The 26,453-nt window shown below is 42.3% G+C and overlaps 1 protein-coding gene across 2 annotated transcripts; it reads left to right on the top strand.

The window, feature by feature from the left end:
• Nucleotides 1-134: 134 nt before the first annotated feature.
• Nucleotides 135-26,286, top strand: LOC115383794 (glycerol kinase-like). Of its 2 annotated transcripts, XM_030085989.1 has the most exons (20): nucleotides 135-320; nucleotides 5,692-5,765; nucleotides 6,178-6,284; nucleotides 6,460-6,537; nucleotides 6,630-6,709; nucleotides 7,858-7,995; nucleotides 9,480-9,589; nucleotides 11,271-11,337; nucleotides 12,693-12,710; nucleotides 15,192-15,227; nucleotides 15,312-15,379; nucleotides 17,874-17,916; nucleotides 18,166-18,246; nucleotides 18,341-18,419; nucleotides 19,497-19,593; nucleotides 19,665-19,749; nucleotides 19,837-19,957; nucleotides 21,249-21,392; nucleotides 21,467-21,553; nucleotides 24,586-26,286. In XM_030085989.1, the coding sequence occupies exons 1-20, from the start codon at nucleotides 228-230 to the stop codon at nucleotides 24,678-24,680; spliced, it is 1,701 nt and encodes a 566-aa protein (XP_029941849.1). In that variant the 5' UTR covers nucleotides 135-227; the 3' UTR covers nucleotides 24,681-26,286. The 2 variants fall into 2 exon arrangements, with proteins under 2 accessions (XP_029941849.1, XP_029941850.1); XM_030085990.1 differs by lacking the exon at nucleotides 12,693-12,710.
• Nucleotides 26,287-26,453: the final 167 nt, after the last annotated feature.

Genomic DNA, 26,453 nt, shown 5'->3' on the forward strand with positions numbered 1-26,453 from the left:
CATTGTTATTATTATTACTAAAATATTCAATAATAATTCACAGGTCTCCTCTGTGTTTATTTCAGGAACGCTGCCAGGTCTTCATGTCGCTATCGTGGTGACGTCATCACCGCGCGACGCATGCTCCGGTCCCAGCTCGACTTTGCTGAGCCGTGAACCCTGAACCCCCGCTCCGGTCGCTACCGGTCCGGTGTGCCGGTTCTGGTCTTGGTCTCGGTCCCGGGCTCATGAACGGCGGCATGGCCGCGTCCTCCAACCGGATCACGCTGGGCCCGCTGGTGGCCGCCATCGACCAGGGGACCAGCTCCACACGGTTCCTGGTAGGAGCAGCGGGGGGGCGGCAGGGAGGGTGGTCGAGGGGGGTCCGGGGCTCTATGTGCTGAGGGAAGTGGGTCAGTGTGGACAACTAGATCAGCAGAACCAGGCTGGGTTCTGTTTGATGTGAGAACACAGTCAGGGTTCTGTTTACTATGAGAACTGGACCAGGTTCTGTTTTAGAACCGTATCAGGGTCTGTGTTAGCACTAGACCAGGTTGTATTTCCCTTCAGAACCAGACCAGGGTCTTCATGCTGTTTCCTGTGGAACAGTCAGAAGCTACAGTGTTGTAACCTGTAGACCGACTGTAGCTTCAGACTGTAGCCTGACTATAGACTGACTGCAGCTTCTGGCTGTAGCGTTTAACTGTAGACTGACTGTAGTTTTTGGCTGTAGACCAACTGTAGCTTCTGACTGTAGCTTCTGTTTGTAGCCTGACTGCAGACTGACTGTAGCTTCTGACTGTAGCTTTCGACCGTAGACTGACTGTAGCTTCTGTTTGTAGCCTGACTGCAGACTGACTGTAGCTTCTGACTGTAGCTTTCGACTGTAGCCTGACTGTAGCTTCTGGCTGTAGCGTCTAACTGCAGACCGACTGTAGCTTTTGACGGTAGACCAACTGGACCTTCTGTTTGTAGCCTGACTGCAGACTGACTATAGCTTCTGACTGTAGCTTTCGACTGTAGCCTGACTGTAGCTTCTGGCTGTAGCCTGACCGTAGCTTTCGACCGTAGACTGACTGTAGCTTCTGGCTGTAGCGTCTAACTGCAGACCGACTGTAGCTTTCGACGGTAGACCAACTGGAGCTTCTGTTTGTAGCCTGACTGCAGACTGACTGTAGCTTCTGACTGTAGCTTTCGACTGTAGCCTGACTGTAGCTTCTGGCTGTAGCATCTAACTGCAGACCGACTGTAGCTGTCGACGGTAGACCAACTGTAGCTTCTGTTTGTAGCCTGACTGCAGACTGACTGCAGCATGTGACATTGGTTTCAGACTGTGGACTGACTGTAGCTTCCGACTGCAGACTGACTTGCCTTTATTTTCTGTGGAACAGTCAGAAGCTGCAATGTTCATTCATTCATTCATTCATTCATTCATTTTCTACCTCTTCTCCCTTTCGGGGTTGCGGTTGGCTGGAGCCGATCCTACCTGCTGTGGGTGAAGGCGGGGTCACTCTGGACAGGTCGCCAGTCTGTCGCAGGGCTGACACATATACAGACACACAACCATTCACTCACGCATTGACACCTAGGGCCAATTTAGGGTGACCAATTAACCTGACATGCGTGTTTTTGGACCGTGGGAGGAAGCTGGAGAACCTGGAGAGAACCCACGCACACACGGGGAGAACATGCTAGCCTCGTGAACCAGACCCGCTCACTCCTCGTCCTCATTTGGATGTGGAGTTAAGCTCAGTCTGGATAGGAGCCCATAGAAACTTCTTGCAGGGGGCGTCGGTTACTCCTTTGACTGACAGCACACTTCAGCCAATCAGAGCTTCAAAACAAATACATCATCAAAATGCGTTCGCTTCTCTAAGGGTTAGCATTAGCTCATTAGCTCCAGCTTCTCTACACACAAAGACACGCGAAAATGTCTTTTCCTGTTAGAAGCTCTCCAGGCCAGACTCCTCCTCTTGCTTTATTGTTGTAATGCTTGGTATTTTGGCTAGAACTTTACTGATTGCAGCTTTCTACGGAGCCCCTAAAGGGACATGGAGGGAAAAAAAATATTTATGGGTGAAAAAAAAGATGAACTTTTGCGAGATCTCGCAAAGATTGTTTTTTTTTTTTTTTTTAAGTAGCGTCAATGAGCCAGAAGTAAAACAGAAACACAAAGATGGAGGAACACACACATCACCCGTGGGAGAAGTTTATTGATTTTTATTTTGGTGTCGGCCGTATCAGTACCTGATCCGTACCCGGAACACGATCCGTACCAGACGCTTCGGCGCATGTGCCCGCATCATCGCGGCATGATTTACGGCGAGACAGCTCGTTACGGCAACTCTACTGGGACAAACATTAAGTTTAAAGTTTAGCAAAATTACATACTTAATGAAATGATCTGTGTGTGTGTGTGTGTGTGTGTGTGTGTGTAGTTTAGAAAGAGACATTTATCCTATTATCTCACACAGAAATGATCATTTAAACCTCTTATATTGAAAATGCAATCAAACTAAACTCTTAACGGTGAAACAAAGCCAGGCAATTTTATTTGTGAAGCCCATTTTTACAAATAATTTGTCTGAAATCGCTTTACACAGCATCATAACAACATCCTCGGCCCTTGTACCCTCACATCCATTGAGATAAAACTCCCTAGAAAACTCTCAACCAGGAATAATGGAAGAAAGCTCAGTGTGAGCAGAGGAGAGCTCCCCCTGCAGGACGGGCAGACCATCAGCAGATGTGACAGACAAGAAAACAGTTTACAGCACAGAGTATTAAAACATGGAGACTGCCGAGAGGAGCTGAAGAAGGCAGGTTTTGGAGAGAGGGAAGGAGGGAGAACACGCCAAATGAAGACTATAATATAATATAATATTAGCATCCTCAGTCACTGTCATGGATGGAATACATTATGAAAATTATTTATTACACAGTAATTTTATTTCAAAGGTTAACAATTAACATTAATTGTGAAAAGAAGCTTTAAAAAGAATGTAATCTTAATAGACTGTTGAATTGGAAGCTTTCACTGTGTGTGACAACACACACTTCAGTTCAGCTAAATGTAGCTGTGATGAATGGAGCCTCTCTGGACAGTGAAGTCTGAGCCTCTGCAGTCCTCCTGCAGGCAGAGTCCCGTTCTCCAGGGCCTGGTCCCTGGCTCTCCGGGGCCTGGTCCCTGGTCCCTGGCTCTCCGGGGCCTGGTCCCTGGCTCTCCGGGGCCTGGTCCCTGGCTCTCCGGGGTCTGGTCCCTGGCTCTCTGGGGCCTGGTCCCTGGCTCTCCGGGGCCTGGTACCTGGCTCTCCGGGGCCTGGTCCCTGGCTCTCCAGGGCCTGGTACCTGGCTCTCCGGGGCCTGGTCCCTGGCTCTCCGGGGTCTGGTCCCTGGCTCTCTGGGGCCTGGTCCCTGGCTCTCCGGGGCCTGGTCCCTGGCTCTCTGGGGCCTGGTCCCTGGCTCTCCGGGGCCTGGTCCCTGGCTCTCCACACTTTGACTTTGTACATTATCAGACAGATGTGACGTTACACCAACACAGATTCAACAGTAAACATCTGACACACAACAGTTGCGTAATTTCATCACATCACACTGTTACACAGACCAGAGAAAAATCTTTTCGCTGCAGTTATTTTTAATTACATTTGATTACACTCAACTCCAGTGTGCAGAGAACAAATCCATAGACAACAAAATGTAATTTGCATGTATGAATAAGAGAAGGAATTTATTTCAAACATTTAAAAAATCAATTGAAAAACAAAGAACAGAATACAAACAAAAAGGAATGAAAAGGAGCAAGGAATAATAAAACTTATTCAATTTCTATGTAATATTATTTAGCAGTGTAGTATTGTAAGGCTGTCTCAGGTTGTGGATAAAGGATGCTGTAGTCAAAATGTTGAAACTCTGAGTATTCTTGTACTGAGTCGTGGTCTTTGAGGCCCAGATGCTGGGGAGGGGAAGGACTCCCACTGGAAGCAGGGCTCCAGGACTCCAACCAGAGCCAAGCTGTTCCTGGTCTTGGTCTTATTTAGTTCCAACACAGAAAACACACTGCATCTGCATTGGAGTGGACCAGGACCAGGACCAGGACCAGGACCCTGTGATGGTGGCAAACTTCTGGGACATGTTTAGCCCCATCATCTATGAAGACTGGACACAGAACAGAGGGAATCAGCTCTTAAATGTGACTGTTTTCTTGTTTTCCTTTCACTGAATCAGCAAACAACAAAGCTGTTCCAGTTCTGTGGTCCTGAGGCTCTGCTGATCTTGATAAAACCTGTTCCCTCTTTCCTCCTGCTACTGGCCCTGTCTCATCAAACCTAATGTTGGTTTATTAATTAAAGCTACAGGAGTGAACCAGTGACTGTCTCCTAACAGGTTAATATCACAAGCAAGTGTGTTGTAATTCCCCTTTTTTAACATGTGAAAACAAATCGTTAACAAGTGACCAGAAAACTGTCCTTAAGTTCTACACATAGACATGAATGAATGCAGAGTAACTGTAGAGATATGTCTGTCTAGTTTTATTTGACCACATTTCAGCTTGCAAACGAACTCATAAGAACAACAGCTGTATCCCATAACTAACAATAGTGAATCCTGCTCTGGAGTCCCTGATTGATCAGCATCGATACAGACCAGATGGTAGCAAGGAGCAGGCTGGGAGGACGGAGTGAAGCAGCTTCACTGATGAAGCATGGAACCCTCCGAAGAGTGTCCACAAAGCGCTCAAAACGCCTTAAAATGTTCTCACAACAGACATAAACGAATTAGAAAATGTAATTATAACTTTAAGAGAATAAATACTGAAAACACACAAACCTGACGGCGTTAGTTCATCTCTTCACGGCCTCTGAGACCAAACTAATCGAGCGCGAGTTCACAGGCTGAACAGTTAGAACACAGATCACAAAAAAAACAGGAAAAAACATTGTGAGATCTCGCAAAAGTTCATCCTTTTTTTTTTTCACCCAACACTATTTTTTTCCCTCCATGTCCCTTTAGGGCAGGGGTGGGGAACCCTGGTCCTGGAGGGCCGCAAACCTGCATGTTTTCCATGTCTCCCTGCTTCAACACACCTGAATCGAATCAAGATTCATGGCCAAGTCCAGCAGAAAGCCAGATAACGAGCCTCATTGCAATCAGCTGTGTTGAAGCAGGGAGACATGGAAAACATGCAGGGCTGCGGCCCTCCAGGACCAGGGTTCCCCACCCCTGCTTTAGGGGCTCCGTAGCTTTCAGACGATGGTTAAAGTTAAAGTCCGTCATCTCCGCTACGCGCAGCGATAGCGTCACTTCCGGTTTATCCGCCGGAATTCACCAAAAAAAATTGGAAAAACAAAAAGCGGCGACGCTGATTGGCTCGGCCGTTTCACGACCGAGTGAAATCCCCTTCTATGGGCTCCGACCCAGACTGAGCTCACCTCCAAAATCCAAACGGATGAGGAGTGGGCGGGGCTGGTTTATCAGGCAAGGGAACATGCAGCCTCCACACAGAAAGGCCCCGAGCCCCAGCCGGTGTTAGAACCAAGGACCTTCTTGCTGTGAGGCACAAACACTAACCACTGTGCCACCGTGTGGCTCCAGGGTTTCATCCTGTAATGCTCTAGACCGACTGGAGCTTCTGACTGTAGACTGACTATAGACTGACTGTACAGTAAAGCTTCTGACTGCAGCCTGACGTCCGGTTGTTTCCTTCTCCAGGTGTTCAACTCCAAGACGGCGGAGCTGCTGAGCCACCACCAGGTGGAGATCAGACAGAGCTTCCCTAAGGAGGGGTGAGTGGACCGCCATGGAGACGGGCGTCATTTTCAGAACGCCAGACTTCCCTGAAACAAAGCGTCTGAACAGGAATCGTTTCCATGGAAACGGTCGCTTTCAAGAAACTTTTTACTGAAACCATCCCGTCGCCGCTCTCCCTGTCTCCATGGAAACGGTGAATCTCCTTTCTCCCCATTGCCCTGGAAACGATGCGTCTCTCCCCTCTGTCTGTCTCCATGGAAACGGGGCTCTCCTCACTCCCCTTGTCTCCATGGAAACGGGGCTCTCCTCACTCCCCTTGTCTCCATGGAAACGGGGCTCTCCCCTGTCTTTATCACCATTGAAATGGGGCTCTCTCCTCTCTCTATTTCCATGGAAACGGGGATCTCCCCTCTCCCCGTCGCCATGGAAACGCTGCCACCCCCCCAGGTGGGTGGAGGAGGACCCCCGGGAGATCCTGCAGTCGGTGTACGAGTGTATGGAGCGGACCTGCGAGAAGCTGACCCAGCTCAACATCGACATCTCCAACATCAAAGGTACCGCCCGCCTCCACGTTCTCCACGTTCTCCACGTTCTCCACGTTCTCCACGTTCTCCGCGTTCTCCACGTTCTCCACGTTCTCCGCGTTCTCCTCGTTCTCCACGTTCTCCACGTTCTCCGCGTTCTCTACGTTCACCGCGTTCTCTACGTTCACCGCCTCTGTCTCCACAGCTATCGGAGTGACCAATCAGAGGGAGACCACGCTGGTGTGGGACAGGCGGACCGGCGAGCCGCTCTACAACGCCATCGGTACGCCACCGGGACGTTCTCCCCCCCACCACCACCAGGGGGAGCGTTCTCCAGAGAACCTGACCCAACGCTCTGTTCCGTGTGTCCCTCAGTGTGGCTGGACCTGAGGACTCAGTCCACCGTGGAGCGGCTCATCAGCAAGACTCCGGGGAGGAACAAGAACCACCTCAAGGTAATTTGGCACCAGCTTCAGGGGGTTTAAAAGGTCTTTTAATTTGAAAAAAAAAAAAAAAACAAAAACACAGCAATAAATCACTTTTTTGTTTAAAAAGTACATAAAGAAAGAAAAAAATATATAAAAAACTTTCAAAATAAGAGTTCCATATTAAACATTGCTTGCTTTTACCATTAAAATGCAAAAACAAAAACAAACAAACAAAAGAAAACAGAAAATAAGAGCTTTGGATTCAGTATATTTTACTGTTAATATTAAAATGCAAAAACAAAAAAAGATACAACTTTCAAAATAAGAAGTTTGGATTAAATGTGTTTTACTTTTAGCATAAAAACGTAAAAAAATATTTCAAATGAAGAGTTTTGGATTAAATATGTTTTACTTCTAACATTACAATGCAAAAAAAAACTTTCAAAATAAAAGGTATTGTTTAAATATGTTTTACTTTTAATATCAAAATAAAAAAAAAGTCTGTCACAATAAGTTTTGGATTGAGTGTGTTTTACTTTTACCACTAAAATGTGAAAAAAAAAATCAAAATAAGAGCTTTGAAATAAATGTTTGACTTAACATTAAAATGGTAAAAAGTCTTCCAAAATAAAAGCATCAGATTAAATATTTTTTACTTTTAGCATCAAAATGTGAAAAACAACTTTCAATAAAGAGCTTTGGATAAAAAATGTTTTACTTTTTGCAATAAAATGTTACATGTAAAAGATATTTGAGCTAAAGCGAGATTTAAACCAATGAAAGTCAGTCTCTTTCAAAATAAAGTACTTAAAATGACATTTTAACTTCAGGTCTTTTATTTTGTATCTAATCTGAATTAGATTTAAAAAGCAGAACCAATAATATTCATCCATTTATCAGCAGTAAATACTGATATACGGATGAAAAATGATGATATTCAATGAAGCGACTTTTTGAAAATGTTTGGACCCGTCTCCATGGAAACTGATGCAAAATGCAACTTTTTAAAAATGCTTCGACAACATTTTTTTAAAATGTTGCACTCAAAAGCTCAACTCTTTCCTTCATTCCTCCTCGAACAGTCTGAAAGTTGGTGTCAAATTACAGCCACACTGCTTTAACTGAGCTGTCCTTTAACCCCGCCCCCTCCTCCCCCTTGGCCCCGCCCCCTCCAGCATAAGACGGGCCTCCCCATCAGCACCTACTTCAGTGCGGTGAAGCTCCGTTGGCTGCTGGACAACGTCCCCGAGGTCCGGGAGGCCGTGGAATCGAACCGGGCTCTGTTTGGAACCGTGGACTCCTGGCTCATCTGGGTGAGTGGAGCACAGCGCCCCCTGGCTGCTGCAGGGGGGACTGCTAATGCAGTACGGGGCCATATTATCATACTGCTGTTGGTCTAAACAGTGATATCGGTGAATTTTAGCATCAGTATCGTTCCACACATTGACATCGTATCGGTCCAGGTGTTAATATTAATATTGGTCGAGACGTTGGTATCGGTTCAAAACATTGATATCTGCCATTTTTTTTACCACTGTCAGTTTTACATATTGATATCAGAAGTTTTTTAACATCAGTATCGGTTCAATACATCGATATCGGTGATTGTTTTAACTGTGGTATCTGTCCAGAACTTGATATCGGTCATTTTTGACATTGATATCAGTTCAAAACATTGTTATCGGTAATTTTCAACATCAGTATTGGTTTAAACATTGATATTGGTCCTTTTTTACATCAGTATCAGTTCAAAACACATTGATATTGGCCATTTTTAACCTAAATAATACTTCTAAACATCAATATCAGATTTTTTTTTACATCAGTATGAGGTTCACAATATTGATATCGGTCGTTTTTAAACATCAGTATCGGTTCTAAACATTGATATTTGTCATTTTTAACATCTTGGTATTGATCCAGCTGTTGATATCGGTATTGGACGTCAGTATTGGCTCACAGCACTGATATCAGTCATTTTTAACAGCAGTATCGGTTCTTTATCAGTACAGAGGTCGATATTAGCAGCATCGGCCCAGATTTCTGTATCATTCATGACATCTGTATCGGTATCGGTTCAGACATCGATAACGGTATTGTTTCTGATGTGGGTATCGGTCTCAGTATCGGTCATTTTTAACATCAGTATCAGTACAATATCGGGCATTTTGAACACATGAGCATCAGCATCACATATTGGTAACTTTCTTCCATCAGCCTGATATCGCCATTTTTAATATATCAGTCATTTTTTAATATTTGGTTTCAGAAATTTGGAATCAATCAGTATCGTTCTTAAACTGAACATTTATAAACTTATCAGTATCATTTTCATATCAGTGAGCTTTGGTACATGTCAACCGATATCAGTATCAGTACAAGACATACGTAGATATCGGTAAAGATCTTGATGTTGGTATCGGTCCAGATGCTGATTCCAGTATCGGTCCACACGTCAATATCGGTATCAGTCTGATATCAGTCCAGATGTTTACGTTGGTGTCCTTCCACATGTTGGTATCCGGTATCTGTCAAACTTTATCGATATTGGTCCAGACGTCAATGGAAGTATTGCCCCAGACGTCGATATCAGTATCGGTTCGGACATCAGTCGTGGTATCAGTCTCAGCATCGATGTGATATCAGTCATTTTTAACATCAATATCGACTCAAAACGGTGATATTTGTTATTTTTGACATGGTGTTAGTGATGCAGACATTGATATCGGTATCGGTATCAGTCCAGGCTTCATCTGTATGCTTCCTTGTGCTGATATCGGCCGTGGCATCTGTCCAGTGTCTGACCGGCGGGGCATGCGGCGGCGTCCACTGCACCGACGTGACCAACGCCAGCAGGACCATGCTGTTCAACATCCACACCCTGAACTGGGACCCCGAGCTCTGCAGGTACCGCCCGTCTCCATGGCAACCGTCTCCATGGCAACCGACGGCAGACACAACACAAAACACCTGAACGACGCTAGACAGTGAAACCTGGAGTGCCACTTTTTGAAAATGTTGGGAGTCTGAGGAAGATGGCAGCCCTCTCTCTCCTTACTTGACCTCCTGACCTCCCAGGTCACAGTTTGTAAATCCAGCCAGACTTCCTGTCAATCAAACTTTGAAGATACACTGTAAAAAATGGCCGCCTAAATACAAGGTATTAACACTAAATGAGAGAAAATAACTGTTAAAGCTAATGAAATAATCAAATTTTAATCTTGATATAAGAATTTTAAATCAAGCATTAAACCTCTCTGTCTTAAATTGATCCAAGATCAAGTGAGATGAACAGGACCAATCAATTTTGAGTTTTTGCAGTGTATAAATTCTAAATTTATGGATTTATGTGAGTTTATTTAATGAGTTGAGACTTATGGCTACAAAAATGAGACATTTGGAAGAAAACAAGTGTCAAAATAAAAGTATTGGTGTAGAAATGTAAGAAAATGTTCAATAATTGTTGAATAAAAACGACAAACAAGAACAAAAAAAATTGTCGCCGAAATACAAGATATCAGTAAAGAAGAGCAGTCTTAAAATTATCGAAATAATCAAATTTTAATCTTTATATAATAATTTAACTCTCACTCTCTGAAATTGATCTTAATTTTGACTGAAAACAAGACAAATGAACTTGGTAAGATTTAGATTTTTTGCAGTGTAGAATCTTACAAAGCAAAATTTAAAACTTGATTTGAGTGAAAATGTCTGAATTTACTTGATTTATGTTTGTATTTCAGCAAAAGTTTTCTAAAATCAAGCCAGTTTCCTCTTGTTCTTGCTCTGTTTCTTAAGATACTTTTATCTTGAAATATGCAAAAAAAAATTGTCTTAATGTTGTGAGTATTTTTAGTGGATTTATCTGACAACACATGGGAAAAAAAATCAATCACACCTCGCAAAAACATCATTTCCTCCGAGACCGTTTGTCGTAGAGACGTCGGAGTACCACCGCATGAAACAGGAGAAGTTCCTCCACAAACATCTAGAAGAACTGTTAAATATGTCACACGGTGTATATTTTAATAGCCGGCAAATTTCAATTCCCAAATCCTGCCTTGCTCCGAAGCTCATCCGCTACTGGGAAAAATATGAAAAAAATCACCTTGAACAAGTGGCAATTGTGACTAAATCGTGACTCCTATCAACAAACCGAGCACATGGGAGGAATCCCAAGTTTCTTCTGAACACAATGATGTAACATATGTGGGGTAAATTTCAAATTAAATGTCTGTTTTCTCAAAAGAGAGAAGGTGTGCACTCTGCTCTTCTCTGCCATTTTTCTGTCAGTTATGATGGAGCCGGATGGGAAAAATCTCGTGCTTTTCACAAATTGACGCCTCTGGTGTCAAAACTAAAACTCTGACACTTTTAAAAAGCTCACAGACTGAAAGACGACAGATTTTCCTGTCAGAATTCATATTTATTTCCAACATTTGGCCAAAAATTGTGACATTTCAGAGCAGTTTTCTCCCAGAGAGAAGAGTTTAGTTTTTCTGCTGAGTCACTCTGGGGTCATGTGACTCTCATGACCATATATGGAAGCAAAGTGATGATGTCATCCACAGCTTGCCCCTCCCACCAGGTACTTCGGCGTTCCCATGGAGATCCTGCCTCGAGTGAGGAGCTCTTCAGAGATCTACGGCCTCATGGTGAGAACCCTCTAGAACCCCTCAGAACACTTCAGAACCCTTTAGAAAATCTAGAACTCTTCAGAACTGTCTAGAACCCTTTAAAAGCATCTAGAATCTACAACCATTACGAACCACCTAGAACCCTTTAGAGCATTGAGAACCCTTTAAAACCGTCTAGAACCCTTTACAACATGTAGAACCTGTCAGAACATCTAGAACCTTTTATATCTAGAACCATTTGCAACTGTCTAGAACCCTTAAGAACCATCTAGAACACTTTGCAACATTGAGAACTCTTTAAAACTGCATAGAACCCTTTGGAATTCTTAAAAGATCTAGAACCTTTTAGAACATCTAGACCCCTTTACAACTGTCTAGAACTTTTTAGAACTGTCTAGAACTCTATAGAACCTCGAGAAATCTTTGGAACATCTAGATCTAGAACAGTGTAGAACCCTTTGGAAAATCAAGAACCCTTTAGACCATCTAGAACCTTTAGTAATTCTTAGAACATCTAGAACCTATTAGAATGTCTAGAACCCTTCAGAACTGTCTAGAATCTACAACCATTACGAACCACCTAGAACCCTTTAGAACAATGAGAACTCATCTAGAACCCTTTACAACATGTAGAACCTATTGGAACATCGAGAACATTTTATGTCTAGAACCCTTTGCAACTGTCTAGAACTGTTTAAAATCATCTAGAACTACCTCAAACCCTTAAGAACCATCTAGAACACTCAACAACATTGAGAACTCTTTAACATCATCCAGAACCCTTGGGAAGTCTTAAAACATCGAGAACATTTTAGAATGTCTAAAACCTTTTAGAATGTCTAGAACCCTTTACGACTGTCTAGAACCCCTTAAAGCCATCTAGAATCGTTTAGAGACCTTGAGAACATGTAGAACACTTAACAACATTGAAAACCCTTCAAAACCGCCTAGAACCCTTTGGAAATCTTTGAAAAAACCTAGAAACCGTAAGAACATATACAAAATGTCCTAAAACCCTTTAGAACTTAGAAATCTTTGGAAAATCTAGAACCCTCCACAACATCTAGAACTAGGACAGTCTGGAACCCTTTAGACAATTGAGAACCCTTTAAAACAGTCTAGAACCCTTTAGAATGTCCAGAATTCTTTCCAACTGTCTAGAACCCTTTAAACAGAGAGAACCCTCTAGAACAGTCTAGAACCCTTTTGAACATCGAGACTCCTTTTGAACCATCTAGAACTTCTGGAACCCTTTCCAGCCATCTGGAATCCTGTAGAACTGTCTAGAACCGTGTCGAACCCAGGCTGTTCTGAACGTTCTCTCAGACGTTCTCCTGCCGTGTTCTCTCTCTCCTCTCTCTCTCTTTGCTCAGAAAATCAGTTCTAGTCTGGTAAGTGAGAACGTTCTCCCATCATGCACTGCTCCTCCCAGACGTTCCCTCACTGCTTCTGTGGTGGCCCGCACGTTCTCCACGTTCTCCGCGTTCCCCACCCCTCCTCTGATCTAGAACCGCTTCTACAAAGCAGGTTCTGGATGACAGCCTGCTTTCTAGAACCGCTTCTGTTATCTAGAACCGCTCTAGATAACGCCAGGTTCTCTTATCGAGAACCTCCACCGGTTCTCCATCAGACGTCTTCACAGACAGATGTGGACTTAGGGGGCGGAGCTTCAACATCTGGAAACAAATATGGTCATCAGTCAGAATCGACAGAATCCTCAGAGTCGCATTTAGGAGTCAATATTTATTCAGTAAAAAATAAATATTAGTGAACATTTATTAAAAAAAAGTTAAACAAATTAAAAAATAGATATTATTGAATATTTAATCAATATGAAATTTTAAACAAATGAAAAAATAAGTGTTAGTGAAAATTTATTAGATGTTAAATATTACACCAATGAAAAGTTAATAAATATAATTGAATATTTATTAAATATTAAACAAATGAATAAATACATGAATAAATAAATACATATTGATGAATGTTTATTAAATAATAAATATCAAATAAATAAATAAATATTAGTGAATATTTATTAAATGATAAATATTAAAAACAAATGAATGAACAAATAAATAAATATTGGTGAATATTTTTTAAATATTGAATATTATGAGCCACAGATAAAGTAGAACATGGAGAAAGACTTGGAAGCTTTGCTTTTTATCAATGTAGATATAATACAGTCACCCTGAATTCTCTTTTTCTCAGTGTCTCTGAATGGGCCATTTTCACAGCTCCACTACTTCCTGAAATTAACTGTGCACATTCATTTCCTGTCTTGCATTATTGGCCAACATGATTAATCCAGGTGTGTCTTGTTGCAGCAGTCTAAACCACACACACCTGGATTAATCAGTTTGGCCAATAATGCAAGACAGGAAATGAATGTGCACAGCTATTTTCAGGAAGTAGTGAAGCTGTGAAAATACCCCATTGTGCCCCTAAACCCCCCCCCCCCCCCCCCCCCCCCCCCCCCACCTGACCTCAATCACCCAATCATCAACTAATAATGGTACAAACATTCAGATTCATCTTTAATTTTATTTTTGTTTGTTTTCTTTCTTTTCCCAGATGAATTAAATTGAGAATACCTGTCAAATGATGTGTTGAAACAATATGAGAACAGTAACTGTACAACTGCATACCAAAAGTGTAGTTACACTCAACTAATTAAAATGTGATGAACTGATTAACAGAGGATCCACAGCAGAGGCGTCATTTACGTAGGGTTGGTGGGTTATGAAAACCCACGGGCCCTGTTGGGGTGAAATCCTGTACCACCACCACACTGCTGAGGATTTTTGTTTGTTTGTTTAAATCCGAGGCGGAATGAGCAGCAGCTGCTTCTCTCCAGCCAGAGGCACCGCTACTGGCTCGGGCCCCGAGCTGAAGGGGGCCCCGAGCTGAAGGGGGTCCAGAGGGACGGCTAACATCAGTCAATTTCAATGACAAATTGAAGGCGCTACACTAGACGCTGCAACGACAACGTGTCGAAAATCCCTCGCATGGGGCCCTTTTCCGAATACTCACCGGTTAGTTGCTCGAAGGGGGCCGGCGGAGAAGACGGCGGATATCAGCGACACAACTTGAAACCGCCCGGACACATTACAATGACACGTCTTGAACCTACCTAATGGGGCCCGACTACTACCCGGCGAGCTTCAACGTGCAGTCAGTGTTGCTAAACACACTTTTTTCGGGTTAGGATAGAGCGTCTCGCTGTCGTTGTCGGCCACCGCCGACATGTTTAGTTCACTCGTGACGCTCGCTAACTGGGAGCCCCGCTAGCTCGGAGCTGTGCCGCTACCACTGCTGCTGTGTTTATATGCGAGGGGAGGGGGAGACGCTGGGGTGCTGCAGGAGGGAGGCGAGGCAGGGCGGAAGAACAGGAGCGGATTTTGAAAATACACTTCAACACGTTTCAAGTGGCACTAGATCCTCTTTACGATATTATCATAGGCGCATTTTGAACACGATATTGAAATTTCCTTTTTTTAATACCACGATTATCGTCAATACCGGTTTACCGCGACAGCCCTAAATGGAACATTACAGTTTAACCAGTGTTCATGACAGCATGTACTATCTTTTTGAAGTGAAAGCCCTAAATTCCTTCAAAATAAAAGCCCTTTGACAACACTAGATGGTGGGCGGGGTCCCGATCGATGCTGCTCGCAGCAATATTTCCACATTTTTTTCACAAAATCCAAGTGTCCGTATTTTCAGTAGAACTTTTTGATCAGGATTCAGTGTTTCCGATGTCGGGGCTCCGGGTGACGACCTTTCCCTCTGACGCCAGGGTGACCTTTGACCTTTGACCCGTGCTCACCTCACCAGCTCACGTCTTCGTTCTTTGACTGTTTCAGAAATCCGGGGCTCTGTCCGGGATCCCCATCTCCGGGGTGAGTCCGTCAACCGCCGCACAGTCTGCACCGCTGTAACCCGACACCCCTGACCTCTGACCCCTCTGACCTCTGACCTCTCAGTGTCTGGGAGACCAGTCTGCGGCGCTGGTGGGACAGATGTGCTTCCAGGACGGGCAGGCCAAGAACACGTGAGTGGAGGAAGTATCGGCTCCGGTATCGGTGTCAGCATCAACAGATAGAAAGATCTTTATTGTCAGTATAAAAACTTGTTAGTCAACAGGATGAACAGTGAAATATTTCTCTGATGGCCCTCCTCAGGTCGTGTAGGCCTGCTGGTCCCCAGATCTGAAAGCTGAGTGGCGTGCTCTGAGCAGGGCCGCCAGGTCCCTGTTGAGCCACAGCTTTTGATTGGGCAGCACTTTAACGGTCTTTGTCTGTGTCACACACTCAGCGCAGAAGTTGATGTGCTTCAGCACAGCTGATGTGTTTCCTTCCAGGTCTGACCCCTCAGCAAAAACCTCCCAGTCTGTGGTGTCGAAGCAGTCCTGCAGGGCTTGCTTTCAAGTTGACTCGGGGACGCGAAGGCAGCTAACAACGAGCGGAGCGCGGTGCGACAGCTTCTCCAGCTGGAGCTGCTGCTGGGTGGAGGCTGTGTCAGGCAGAGCTGGTTTACAGCAGCAGTACGGGATCTACAAGAGATCAGTCGCCATAGAAACACCCCGACAAGCTGGAGGGAGAGACGCTGAAGCTAGCACCGATGCTAATGCTAGCTAGCGAGCTACCGCTAGCAGTTCACAAGCTAGCATGAGGGATTTTATATACAACAAATCACAGAAATGTGAAAAGACACTTAGTGAACATACCATCAAGTTAACAGCTGAAACGAACCTTTAGTCTGATAACTAGTGGAACGTCTTTGATTTAATGGGATGATGAGGGGCTGTATTTCAATGGAGACAGAGCCCTCTAGTGGTCATATAGCGCAACTGCAGTAGAAAAAAATAAATCTATGAAGTCACGTGTGATCGGTTCCACGTCGGTTAGAAGTCCCGGTTACACATATATAAAAAAATTGTAAACGTTGACTCCCCCTAGAAAGAAGTAACTGAAGCCGTTACTTATTAGCTTGCTAAAGACATGGTTCCCATTAAAACTGTGCTAAAAGGCTATTTGGTGCGTTTAGTTTGTGTGTTACAAAAGTTCACTCTATTGCTGTTCATTACTTTTTATGTTTGGGTTCATTGCACATTTTGATTAGAAAAAACACTACTATTTAAATCAAAGCCAGTTTCTTTGGGTTAAATTATATATTTTTTTTCTTTTAGGATTTCACATGTTTAAATACATTTTATACGTTTTATATGTTTAACATTGGGGGAAAAAATTGTCGAACTTGCAAATTAGTCTGGAAGAATCAATAGAATATAGAATAGAATAAAAAATAGAATAGCAGATCAAATGATTTTAAAAAATCGTGATCTGATATTTTTGCCATATCGCCCACCCCTAGTCTGAAGTGGCCTCCTCTGTCCACACTTTGACTGTCTGTGAGGTTGGTTTCTCTCTGCAGTCAAGTGTCTTGTATGCTGGGATCAGGGCCAGAGACATGTGGTCAGAGAGACCAGCTGAGGCAGTGGTCTGCCTCTGCAGGCCTGTGGGACGCTGCAGTAGACCTGATCCACAGTATTTGTCTCTCTTGTGGGGAAGTTCGCATATTTGTGGAATTTGGGCAGCGCAGACTTCAGGTTGGAGCGATTAAAGTCTCCCGCCACTGTAACGATGCTGTCCGGCTGGGCCGCTAGGTGTAGGCTAATGCTATATAATGCAATAATTAGCATCGGTATCTATCTTGGTATCGACATTAAAATTCGTTTGAGCGTCGGTATTGGTATCGGCATCTCTGTTGGTGTCAGTATCTGTATCAGCGTCAGTATCAATATCCTGTATAGACATCAGTATCAGCATCAGTATCCGTATTGGTATCGGCATCTCTGTTGGTGTCAGTATCTGTAACAGTTTCAGCGTCAGTATCAATATCCTGTATAGACATCAATATCAGTACCAGCATCAGTATCCGTATTGGTATCAGCATCCATATTCATGTTGGCATCAATATCTGTATCAGTATTGGCATCAGTATTGATATTGGTATTGATATCACATCAGTATGTGTATTGTTATCACTATCCGTATTGCTGTCAGTGGTGTCAGCAAAAGTACTGGTATCAGCATCAGTATCTGTATAAGCATCAGTGGTATTGGCATCCGTCTGCATTGGAAACCGTTTCCATAGCAGCATCTCCATTGGTATCGACATCTGTATCTGTGACGCTCTCCATATTGATGTGTCAGCATCCTTATTGCCATCAGCTGTTTTTCAACTTCTAAGTATTGGTCCAAAATCAGTATCAGTATGGTATCAGTCATTTTCTAAAAGCATGTCAGTATCAGTATCTGCTCAGTCAGACTGGTCCGATACCAGCAGCCGATATTTCTCCCTCTAGTTCCGTTGTGTTTGTTTGCTTCTCGTTGCATTAAGTTGATCAGCATTCTATAATTTTTTTCTGGGTCAGTCCTGGTTCTCAGATGTTTTCACAACAGAAACTTGTTTTATACTGATATCGGTGTCAGTATCGTTCCAGATGTCTGGTTGTGTCTGACTGCTGTCTGGGTGTTTTCCAGGTACGGAACCGGCTGTTTCCTCCTCAGGAACACCGGATCCAAGGTAAACGAATGATGATGTCATGTCTTCCCCTGAGGCCATGTTTCCATGGCAACGAGTGACAACACACAACAATCAAATGTGTTTCCATGACAACAGTGCTCAGAGTCCTGTGATTTTACAACTTTTTTAAATGCTCCGTCGTCATGGTAACAAGAGGAAACATAGCCATTGTTGTCAGAATGTTGCCGTGGCAACATGGTCCCTCTCTCTGACCCGTTGCCATGGTAACGCCCCCCCTCTCCCCTCCAGCCGGTGATGTCGGACCACGGCCTCCTCACCACGGTGGCCTACAAGCTGGGCCGGGACAAGCCGGCCTGCTACGCTCTGGAGGTACCGCAGCGACCTTTGACCCCTGAACCCTCCTCAGGGTTCTAGTGGAACCTCCTGACGGTTCTCCCGGTTCTCCCCCCCTCCCCCCCACCAGGGCTCGGTGGCCATCGCCGGAGCCGTGGTGCGCTGGCTGCAGGACAACCTGGGAATCATCGGCTCCTCCGAAGAACTCGGTCTGTACCGATACCGGGGCCGATACTGCTGTGTGTGCATGTTGGGCTTAGTGATGCTTAATAAGCACTGATATCGGTACACAGTATCGATGCTTAGTATAAGCATGCTGGTAAAGATTAGTATTGGTTTTGATACTAGGTATTGGCACATAGGTCAAGTTCACAACTAGTATTGGTACTTGGTATCGTCAAGTATCTAAAGGTTAGTTCTGGTATCGGTCCTGGTATCTGTATTTGATATCTGTAGTAGCAGGAGGTCAGTCCTGGTATTGCTACTGGTATCATTACTTTTTACCTGCAGTAGCGGTCTGTCCTGGTATCGGTACCTGGTGCCTTTACTAGCTAAAGGTCTGTTCTGGTATCGGTACCTGGTACCTTTACTAGCTAAAAGTCTGTTCTGGTATTGGTACCTGGTACCTTTACTAGCTAAAAGTCTGTTCTGGTATTGGTACTAGTATCGGTACTTGGCTCCTCTAGTTGCTAAATCCCTGTCTCGGTATCGGCTGTGGTATGGGTACCTTTACTAGTTAAAGGTCTGTTCTGGTATCGGTACCTGGTACCTTTACTAGCTAAAGGTCTGTTCTGGTATCGGTACCTGGTACCTTTACTAGCTAAAGGTCTGTTCTGGTATTGGTACTAGTATCGGTACTTGGCTCCTCTAGTTGCTAAATCCCTGTCTCGGTATCGGCTGTGGTATGGGTACCTTTACTAGTTAAAGGTCTGTTCTGGTATCGGTACCTGGTACCTTTCCTAGCTAAAGGTCTGTTCTGGTATCGGTACCTGGTACCTTTACTAGCTAAAGGTCTGTTCTGGTATTGGTACTAGTATCGGTACTTGGCTCCTCTAGTTGCTAAATCCCTGTCTCGGGATCGGCTGTGGTATGGGTACTTTGCACCTATAGTAGCTGAAGTTTAGTAGTGGTATCGGCACTGGTATGTGGTATCTTAAGTAAAAAGAGGTTATTACTGATATCAGTACTGGTATCAGTACTTCAGACCTGCAATAGCTAAAGAGCTCCCCTGGTATCGGTACCAATATCTGTCCCAGCCACACTGACGCCCCTCCCCCTCCCTCCAGAGCAGTGTGCCGCCTCTGTCGGAACCTCGTACGGCTGTTACTTCGTCCCGGCGTTCTCCGGCCTCTACGCTCCGTACTGGGAACCCAGCGCCAGAGGGTGAGAACCCCCCCTCCTCTTCTAGAACCCCCCCCCCAGAACCCCCCTCCCTCACGTTCTCCGTGTTCTAGGATAATCTGCGGCCTGACCCAGTTCACCAACAAGAACCACGTGGCGTTCGCCGCCCTGGAGGCCGTGTGCTTCCAGACCCGAGAGGTCGGTTCGGTTCTCCGGTGGTTCTCCTCCTCGTTCTCCTCCTCGTTTTCGGGCGACGTTCTCACGGTTCTCCGGGTTCTCGTGCAGATCCTGGACGCCATGAACCAGGACAGTGGCATCCCGCTGAGCCAGCTGCAGGTGGACGGCGGCATGACGTCCAACCGGCTGCTGATGCAGCTGCAGGCCGACATCCTCTGCATCCCCGTCGGTGAGACAGACAGAGAGAGAGAGAGCCCGGTTTCCACGGCAACAGGGACACTAGCTGAGTTTTATTGTCAGGAAAAGTTTCACAAAGCGTATGAAAAAGTTTGCAAAGTGACGTTTTGAAAACGATGTCAGTTTCCATGGAGATAACAGAATCCTGTTTCCATGGAAACAGGCACTGACTGTTTTCAAAAAGTTGTGTTTTCACTCCGTTTAGATGCAGATTAAGTTTCAGTATTTTCAAAAAAAAAAAATTTTTTTTATTAGAGACAACTTTTTCTAAAAAGTTGTGCTTTCCACTGTTGGCATGGAGACAGTCGAGCATTTTCAAAAAGTTGCACTCTCCCATTTCCTTGGAGATTCTTTTAAAAAAACTTGCATTTTTCCTCAGACAGCTTTTTCTAAATAGTTGCACTTTCCCATTGCCTTGGAGATCAATTTTGAGCATTTTAAAAAAAAGTTGCTCTTCCCCGTCTTCCACACAGAGTTTCAGTAGCTTTAAAAAGTTTCATTTTCCCTCATGTCTTAAGAAATGGAGAGTTTTTCAAAAAGCTGCGTTTTCTTCATTTTCTTGGAGATGGAGCGTTTTCCAAAAGCAGCAGACCTGCCAGCCTGCGCGCATTTTAGAAAATAGAACCTTTTACATTTTCACACTAGCAATATCGAGTAAAGAAAATTTCAATAAATTGAATAAATTTATAATTTTTTTTTACTTCTTAAATTTGCTTTAAAATATTTAAAATATATATATATATATATATATATATAAAAAAACAACTTTTTGTCTATTTTTCTCAATTTTTTACTCTCCTGTAATTTAAATCTCTTCTGGATCAAATATCAAAGAGAGAAATGAGCCAATCAGAGGCCGCCTTAGAGGAGTTCTCTCTCGACCAATCAAATCGCTGGTTATGAAGCGACAAAAGAAAACAGGAAGTGAAGAAAAAAGCTGGATTTTTGTGTTAAATTCAGTGGAATGAAGTTAGTTTGAAGCTGAGTCAAAAAAAGAAGATATTGAAACTGAGAAAGCCTCAACACGGTGTTTCAGATGAAGTGGTGTCCGTGTTAACTGGTGACCCACTTCCTGGTGGTGGCAGCTCTGAGAGCTGCTGCAGCAGGGAGCTGGGCACCGATTAACAGGGAGACCAGTTCATACAGAACACCAGCTCCAGGTTTAATGTATAACGTTCTCATGTCGTTCTCCTGGTGCTCCTGACGTTCTCCTGACGTTCTCCGGGTTCTCCTGACGTTCTCCTGACGTTCTCCGGGTTCTCCTGACGTTCTCCGGGTTCCAGTGAAGCCCTCCATGCCGGAGACCACGGCTCTGGGCGCCGCCATGGCAGCAGGAGCGGCGGAGGGCGTCTCCGTCTGGAGCCTCCGGTCTGAGGACCTGAATGAAGCCACCTGCGACAAGTTTGAGCCCCAGATCAACCCTGAGGGTGAGCAGACACACCGCACACTACACACACCATATACACACTGTGTTAAAGTGTGTGTTTGGATGTGTGTGCAGAGAGCGAGCTCCGGTACGCCCGCTGGAAGAAAGCCGTCCAGAAGTCCATGAACTGGGAGACGACGGAACCGCTGAGCAACGGGAACGGTGGGAGAACCTGGAGAACACACACACACACACACACACACACACACACACACACACACACACATCTGTGGATCATAAATACCATAAACTTTTAATTATTGGTCCAAAAATATTGATTTTAATTAAAAACTGAACAGATTTTTTTTTTAAATTAAATAAAAAAAACAAATACTTTTTAATTATTAGAAAAAAAAATTAAATATAATAAAAAAAATAATACATAGTAAATACTTTTTAATTGTTAGTAAAAAAAACAATATTAAAAATTATAAAAACAAATAACACAAATATTTTTTAATTATTAGAAAAAAACATTAAATATTTTAAAAGCAAATAAAACAAATACTTTTTGATTATTAGTAAAAAAGTATATTACATTTTATAAAAAAACACAAAAACATAATAGTTTTTAATTATTAGTAAAAACAATATTAAATATAAAAAATAAATAAAACATAATACTTTTTAATTATTAGTAAAAAAGAATATTAAATATTATTTAAAAAACAAATAGAACATAATACATACCTTTTAATTATTAGTAGAAAAACAATATTGAATATTATAAAAAAAACATACTAAATACTTTTTTAATTACTAGTAAAAAAAAAACAATATTAAATATTGGCCACAAAATTATAATTATTGGTTAAAAAATTAATTTTGCCATTAATCATTGCTCAAAAATAATCTCCCCCCTGACCTGCCACCTTATCGTGGTGGGGGAGTTTGAGAGCCCGCATGATCCTAGGAGCTATGTTGCCGGGGGGGCTTTATGTCCCCTAGTAGGGTCTCACGTGGCAAACAGGTCCTGGGTGACGGGCCAAACTGAGAGCAGTTCGAAAGCCCTTATGAGAAAGAATACAACCAAGGTTGTGACGTGGCCCGGCATGGCGCAGCCGGGGCCCCACCCTGGAGCCAGGCCTGGGATATGGGCTTGTAAGCGAGCGCCTGGTGGCCGGGCCTTTGCCCGCGGGGTCCGGCCGGGCTCAGCCCGAAGGGACGACGTGGGCCGACCCTCCGGTGGACCCACCACCCACCGAGGGAACCGCAGGGGCCGGGTGCAGTGTGGATTGGGTGGCAGCCGACGGCAGGGTGCCCGGCGACCCGACCCCCGGATACAGAGACTAGCCTCTGGATTGGCAGACCGGGGGTGGTGGTCCCCCTGTTTAAAAAGGGGGACCGGAGGGTGTGCTCCAACTATAGGGGGATCACACTCCTCAGCCTCCCTGGGAAAGTCTATTTCAGGGTACTGGAGAGGAGGATCCGACCGATAGTCGAACCTCGGATCCAGGAGGAACAATGCGGTTTTCGTCCTGGTCTTGGAACACTGGACCAGCTCTATACCCTCCATAGGGTGCTCGAGGACTCGTGGGAGTTTGCCCAACCAGTCCACAGGTGTTTTGTGGACTTGACAAAGGCATTCGACCGCGTCCCTCGTGGCTCCTTATGGGCGGTGCTCTGGGAATATGGAGTCCGGGGCCCCTTGTTAAGGGCCGTCCGGTCTTTGTATGACTGGAGTAGGAGTCTGGTCCACATTGCCGGCAGTCAGTCGGACCTGTTCCCGGTGCATGTTGGACTCCGGCAGGGCTGCCCTTTGTCACCGGTTCTGTTTATAATTTTCATGGACAGAATTTCTAGGTGCAGCCAGGGGCCGGAGGGGTCCGGTTCAGGAACCACAGGATTTCATCTCTGCTTTTTGCAGATGATGTTGTCCTGTTGGCTTCATCGAACCAGGACCTACAGCATGCACTGGGGCGGTTCGCAGCCAAGTGTGAAGCCACAGGAATGAGGATCAGCACCTCCAAATCCGTTTAAAAAGTTAGTTTAAACAACCATATTAAATATAAAAAACAAATAAAACATAATAAATAATTTTTAATTATTAGTAAAAAAAATACATAATATAAAAACAAACACTTTTTAATTATTAATAAAAAAATATTAAATATTAAAAAAATACTTAATTATTAATAAAAAACTATATTAAATGTTATAAAAATAGTAAATACTTTTTACTTATTAGTAAAAAAACAATCTTAAATATAAAAACAAATTAAACATGATACATACTTTTTAATTGTTTGTAAAAAAATTAAATGATATAAAAACAAACCAACGTAAGTACTTTTTAATTATTAGTTTAAAAAGCATATTAAATATTATAAAAATAAATAAAACATAATAAATAATTTTTAATTATTAGTAAAAAATGATATTAAATATTTGAAGAAACAAATAAAAATAAGTACTTTTTAATTATTAAAAATCGATATTAAATGTTATAAAAACCAATAAAACAAATACTTTTGAATTATTAGTAAAAAAAATTAAACATATACAAAACAAACATAAATGCTTTTTAATTATTAGTGCAAAGCAATATTAAATATTAAAAAACAAATAAAACATAACTACTTTTTAATTATTAATTAAAACAATATTAAATATTAAATAAACAAATAAAACATAAATACTTTTTAATTCGTAAAAAAAATATTAAATATTGGCCACTATATGATAATTATTGGTTAAAAAATTAATTTTGTCATTAAATATTAATCATTCCTCAAAAATATTATGTACTTTAAAAAAATGTTTATTTTTAAAAATAGTTTTTTGTGAAAAAAATAAATATATGCAAAAACATAAAATAAATAATTATTTTTGTTGTAAGAAATACTAGATATTGGTCTTTAATCAAATATTATTAAGTTTTAGTAATTATTAGCCAGTAACATTATTTCTCACCACTAAATATTTATTCTTCCCCATTAAATACAGATTTTTGACCAATAAGTTTTAAATTTTCACCAGTAAATATTCATTTCTGATGACTAAATATTCATTTTAGACCACTAAATATTGATTTTTCAAAAACAAATATTGATTTTTGACTAGTAAATATTTGTTTAACCACTAAATACTCATTTTTGACCAATAAATATTAATTTAAGGACATTACATTGAAGCTTTTGACCAGTAGTTGCTAATGTTTGGCGTGGAGTGTGACGTTCTGTGGTTCCCCGCAGGAGAAGCCAGCATCTTCAGCAGCGTTCCTCTGGGCTTCTACATCATGGGCAGCATGCTGATGCTCATCGGGGCCAAGTTCCTCCAGCCCTCCTGAGCGATGACATCACTTCCTGGTTCCTGACCAATGGAACGTTCTCCAGAGAGCCTCTGAACGGACTTATGATTTGTGCATGAATTGTTCTTTTTTTTTTTTTTTTTTTTTAACTTTCTGGGTTTGTTTGTGTGGAGAAACTCACGTCTGGTTTCATGAATATTCATTTTCTAATTTGCATATTTTGGACACAAATCATTTCCTACATTTATATTTATTTGTCAATAAGTGTTTGCCAAAGTTTACAGTAATATTCACTGGCCCCTAATAATATTTAACTGACTAAAATTAAATTTTTAGTGGTGACAAATCAATATTCACTGACTTCTAATTCATATTTAGTGACCAATATTTACCATGTATGGACCTGAAATATATATGTAATGGACACTAAATATTGTTTTAGTAGCCACTGATTAATATACATTGTTAATATTCACTGGCCAAATTATTTTGGAGCCAAAAATGTGTTTATTAGCCACAAATATATATGTATTTGCCTCAAATTAGCATATTTAGTGGTCACTAATCGATATGCATCGCCAGGAATCAATATTTCGTGACCATTCATTAATATTCATTGCCCAGAAATGAATAGTTTGGGTTACCAAATATTCATTGGCAGTTATATTACTATTCAGTGGCCATTAATTAATATTAATTGGCTGCTAATTGATGTTTAGAGGTCACTAATTAATATTAATTGGGCATAAATTAATATTAAGTGGTCACACATGAATATTTATTTGCTACAAATTAATGTTTAGTAGTTACCAAAGTTCATCATCAATAATTTGTGGTCATTCATAAATATTCATTAGTAAATAATTCATATTTTTGTGTCATCAATTAATGTGCATTAACACTAATTGACATTTGGTAGCCACTAATTGAAATACACGAGTCCTAGCGTATTTTGGGATCTATAAATAATATTGATAAAACACTAATTAATAAGCATTGGCCTCTGATTGATTTGTGGCCACAAATTAATATTTATTGGAGAAAAATTAATATTCATTACATTCATATTTAGTGGTCGCCAATTAATATCTATTGGTCACTAATATTTAGTGGCTACAGATTAATTTTCACTGGCCAGAGATATATATGAATTGGCTGCTAATTTACATTTTGGAGAAACTAATTAATATTCATTGGACAAAAATTAATATTAATATGCTGCTAATTGTATATTCATTGGCCATTAGTTGATATTCAGTTCTCTGAAACATGTTTATCAGTCATAAATAAACACTTAGTGGCCACAGGTGATGAGTCGATGAGTTAGCCAGCTGTCAGGGTGGAGTAGCTTCAAGATGTGAGCTTCTGGTCTGGGGTCTGTAGTTTGAATCTGAACATCAGAGAGATTAATTTGCACTAAGAGATTCACTCAAAGGGAGGCTCCTTGTTGTTGTTTATTGTTGTTGTTTTTTTTTCTAAACTAATACTGTTGGATTTTCATTCTAATGTGTTGTAACATTTCCGTCTGCATGTGACACTGTAGTTTCTCTGACTGTACCGCCGACGACCGGCTGTCCGGGTCAATAAAGGATCAGTAATCCCCGTTTACACCAAACTACAGGCGGAGGGGTTTCAATAAAGTCACGTTTCAGTAATTCGATGTTAGCTCCGCCCATCTTTTATATACAGTCTGGGGATGAAGTCACGTTAGCTCCGCCCAGCTTTTACATACAGTCTATAGATGACATCACATTAGCTCCGCCCATCTTTTATATATACAGTCAATAGATGACATTACGTTAGCTCCGCCCA

This window comes from Salarias fasciatus (genome assembly GCF_902148845.1).
Source record: "Salarias fasciatus chromosome 23 unlocalized genomic scaffold, fSalaFa1.1 super_scaffold_20, whole genome shotgun sequence".
Lineage (NCBI taxonomy): Eukaryota > Metazoa > Chordata > Actinopteri > Blenniiformes > Blenniidae > Salarias > Salarias fasciatus.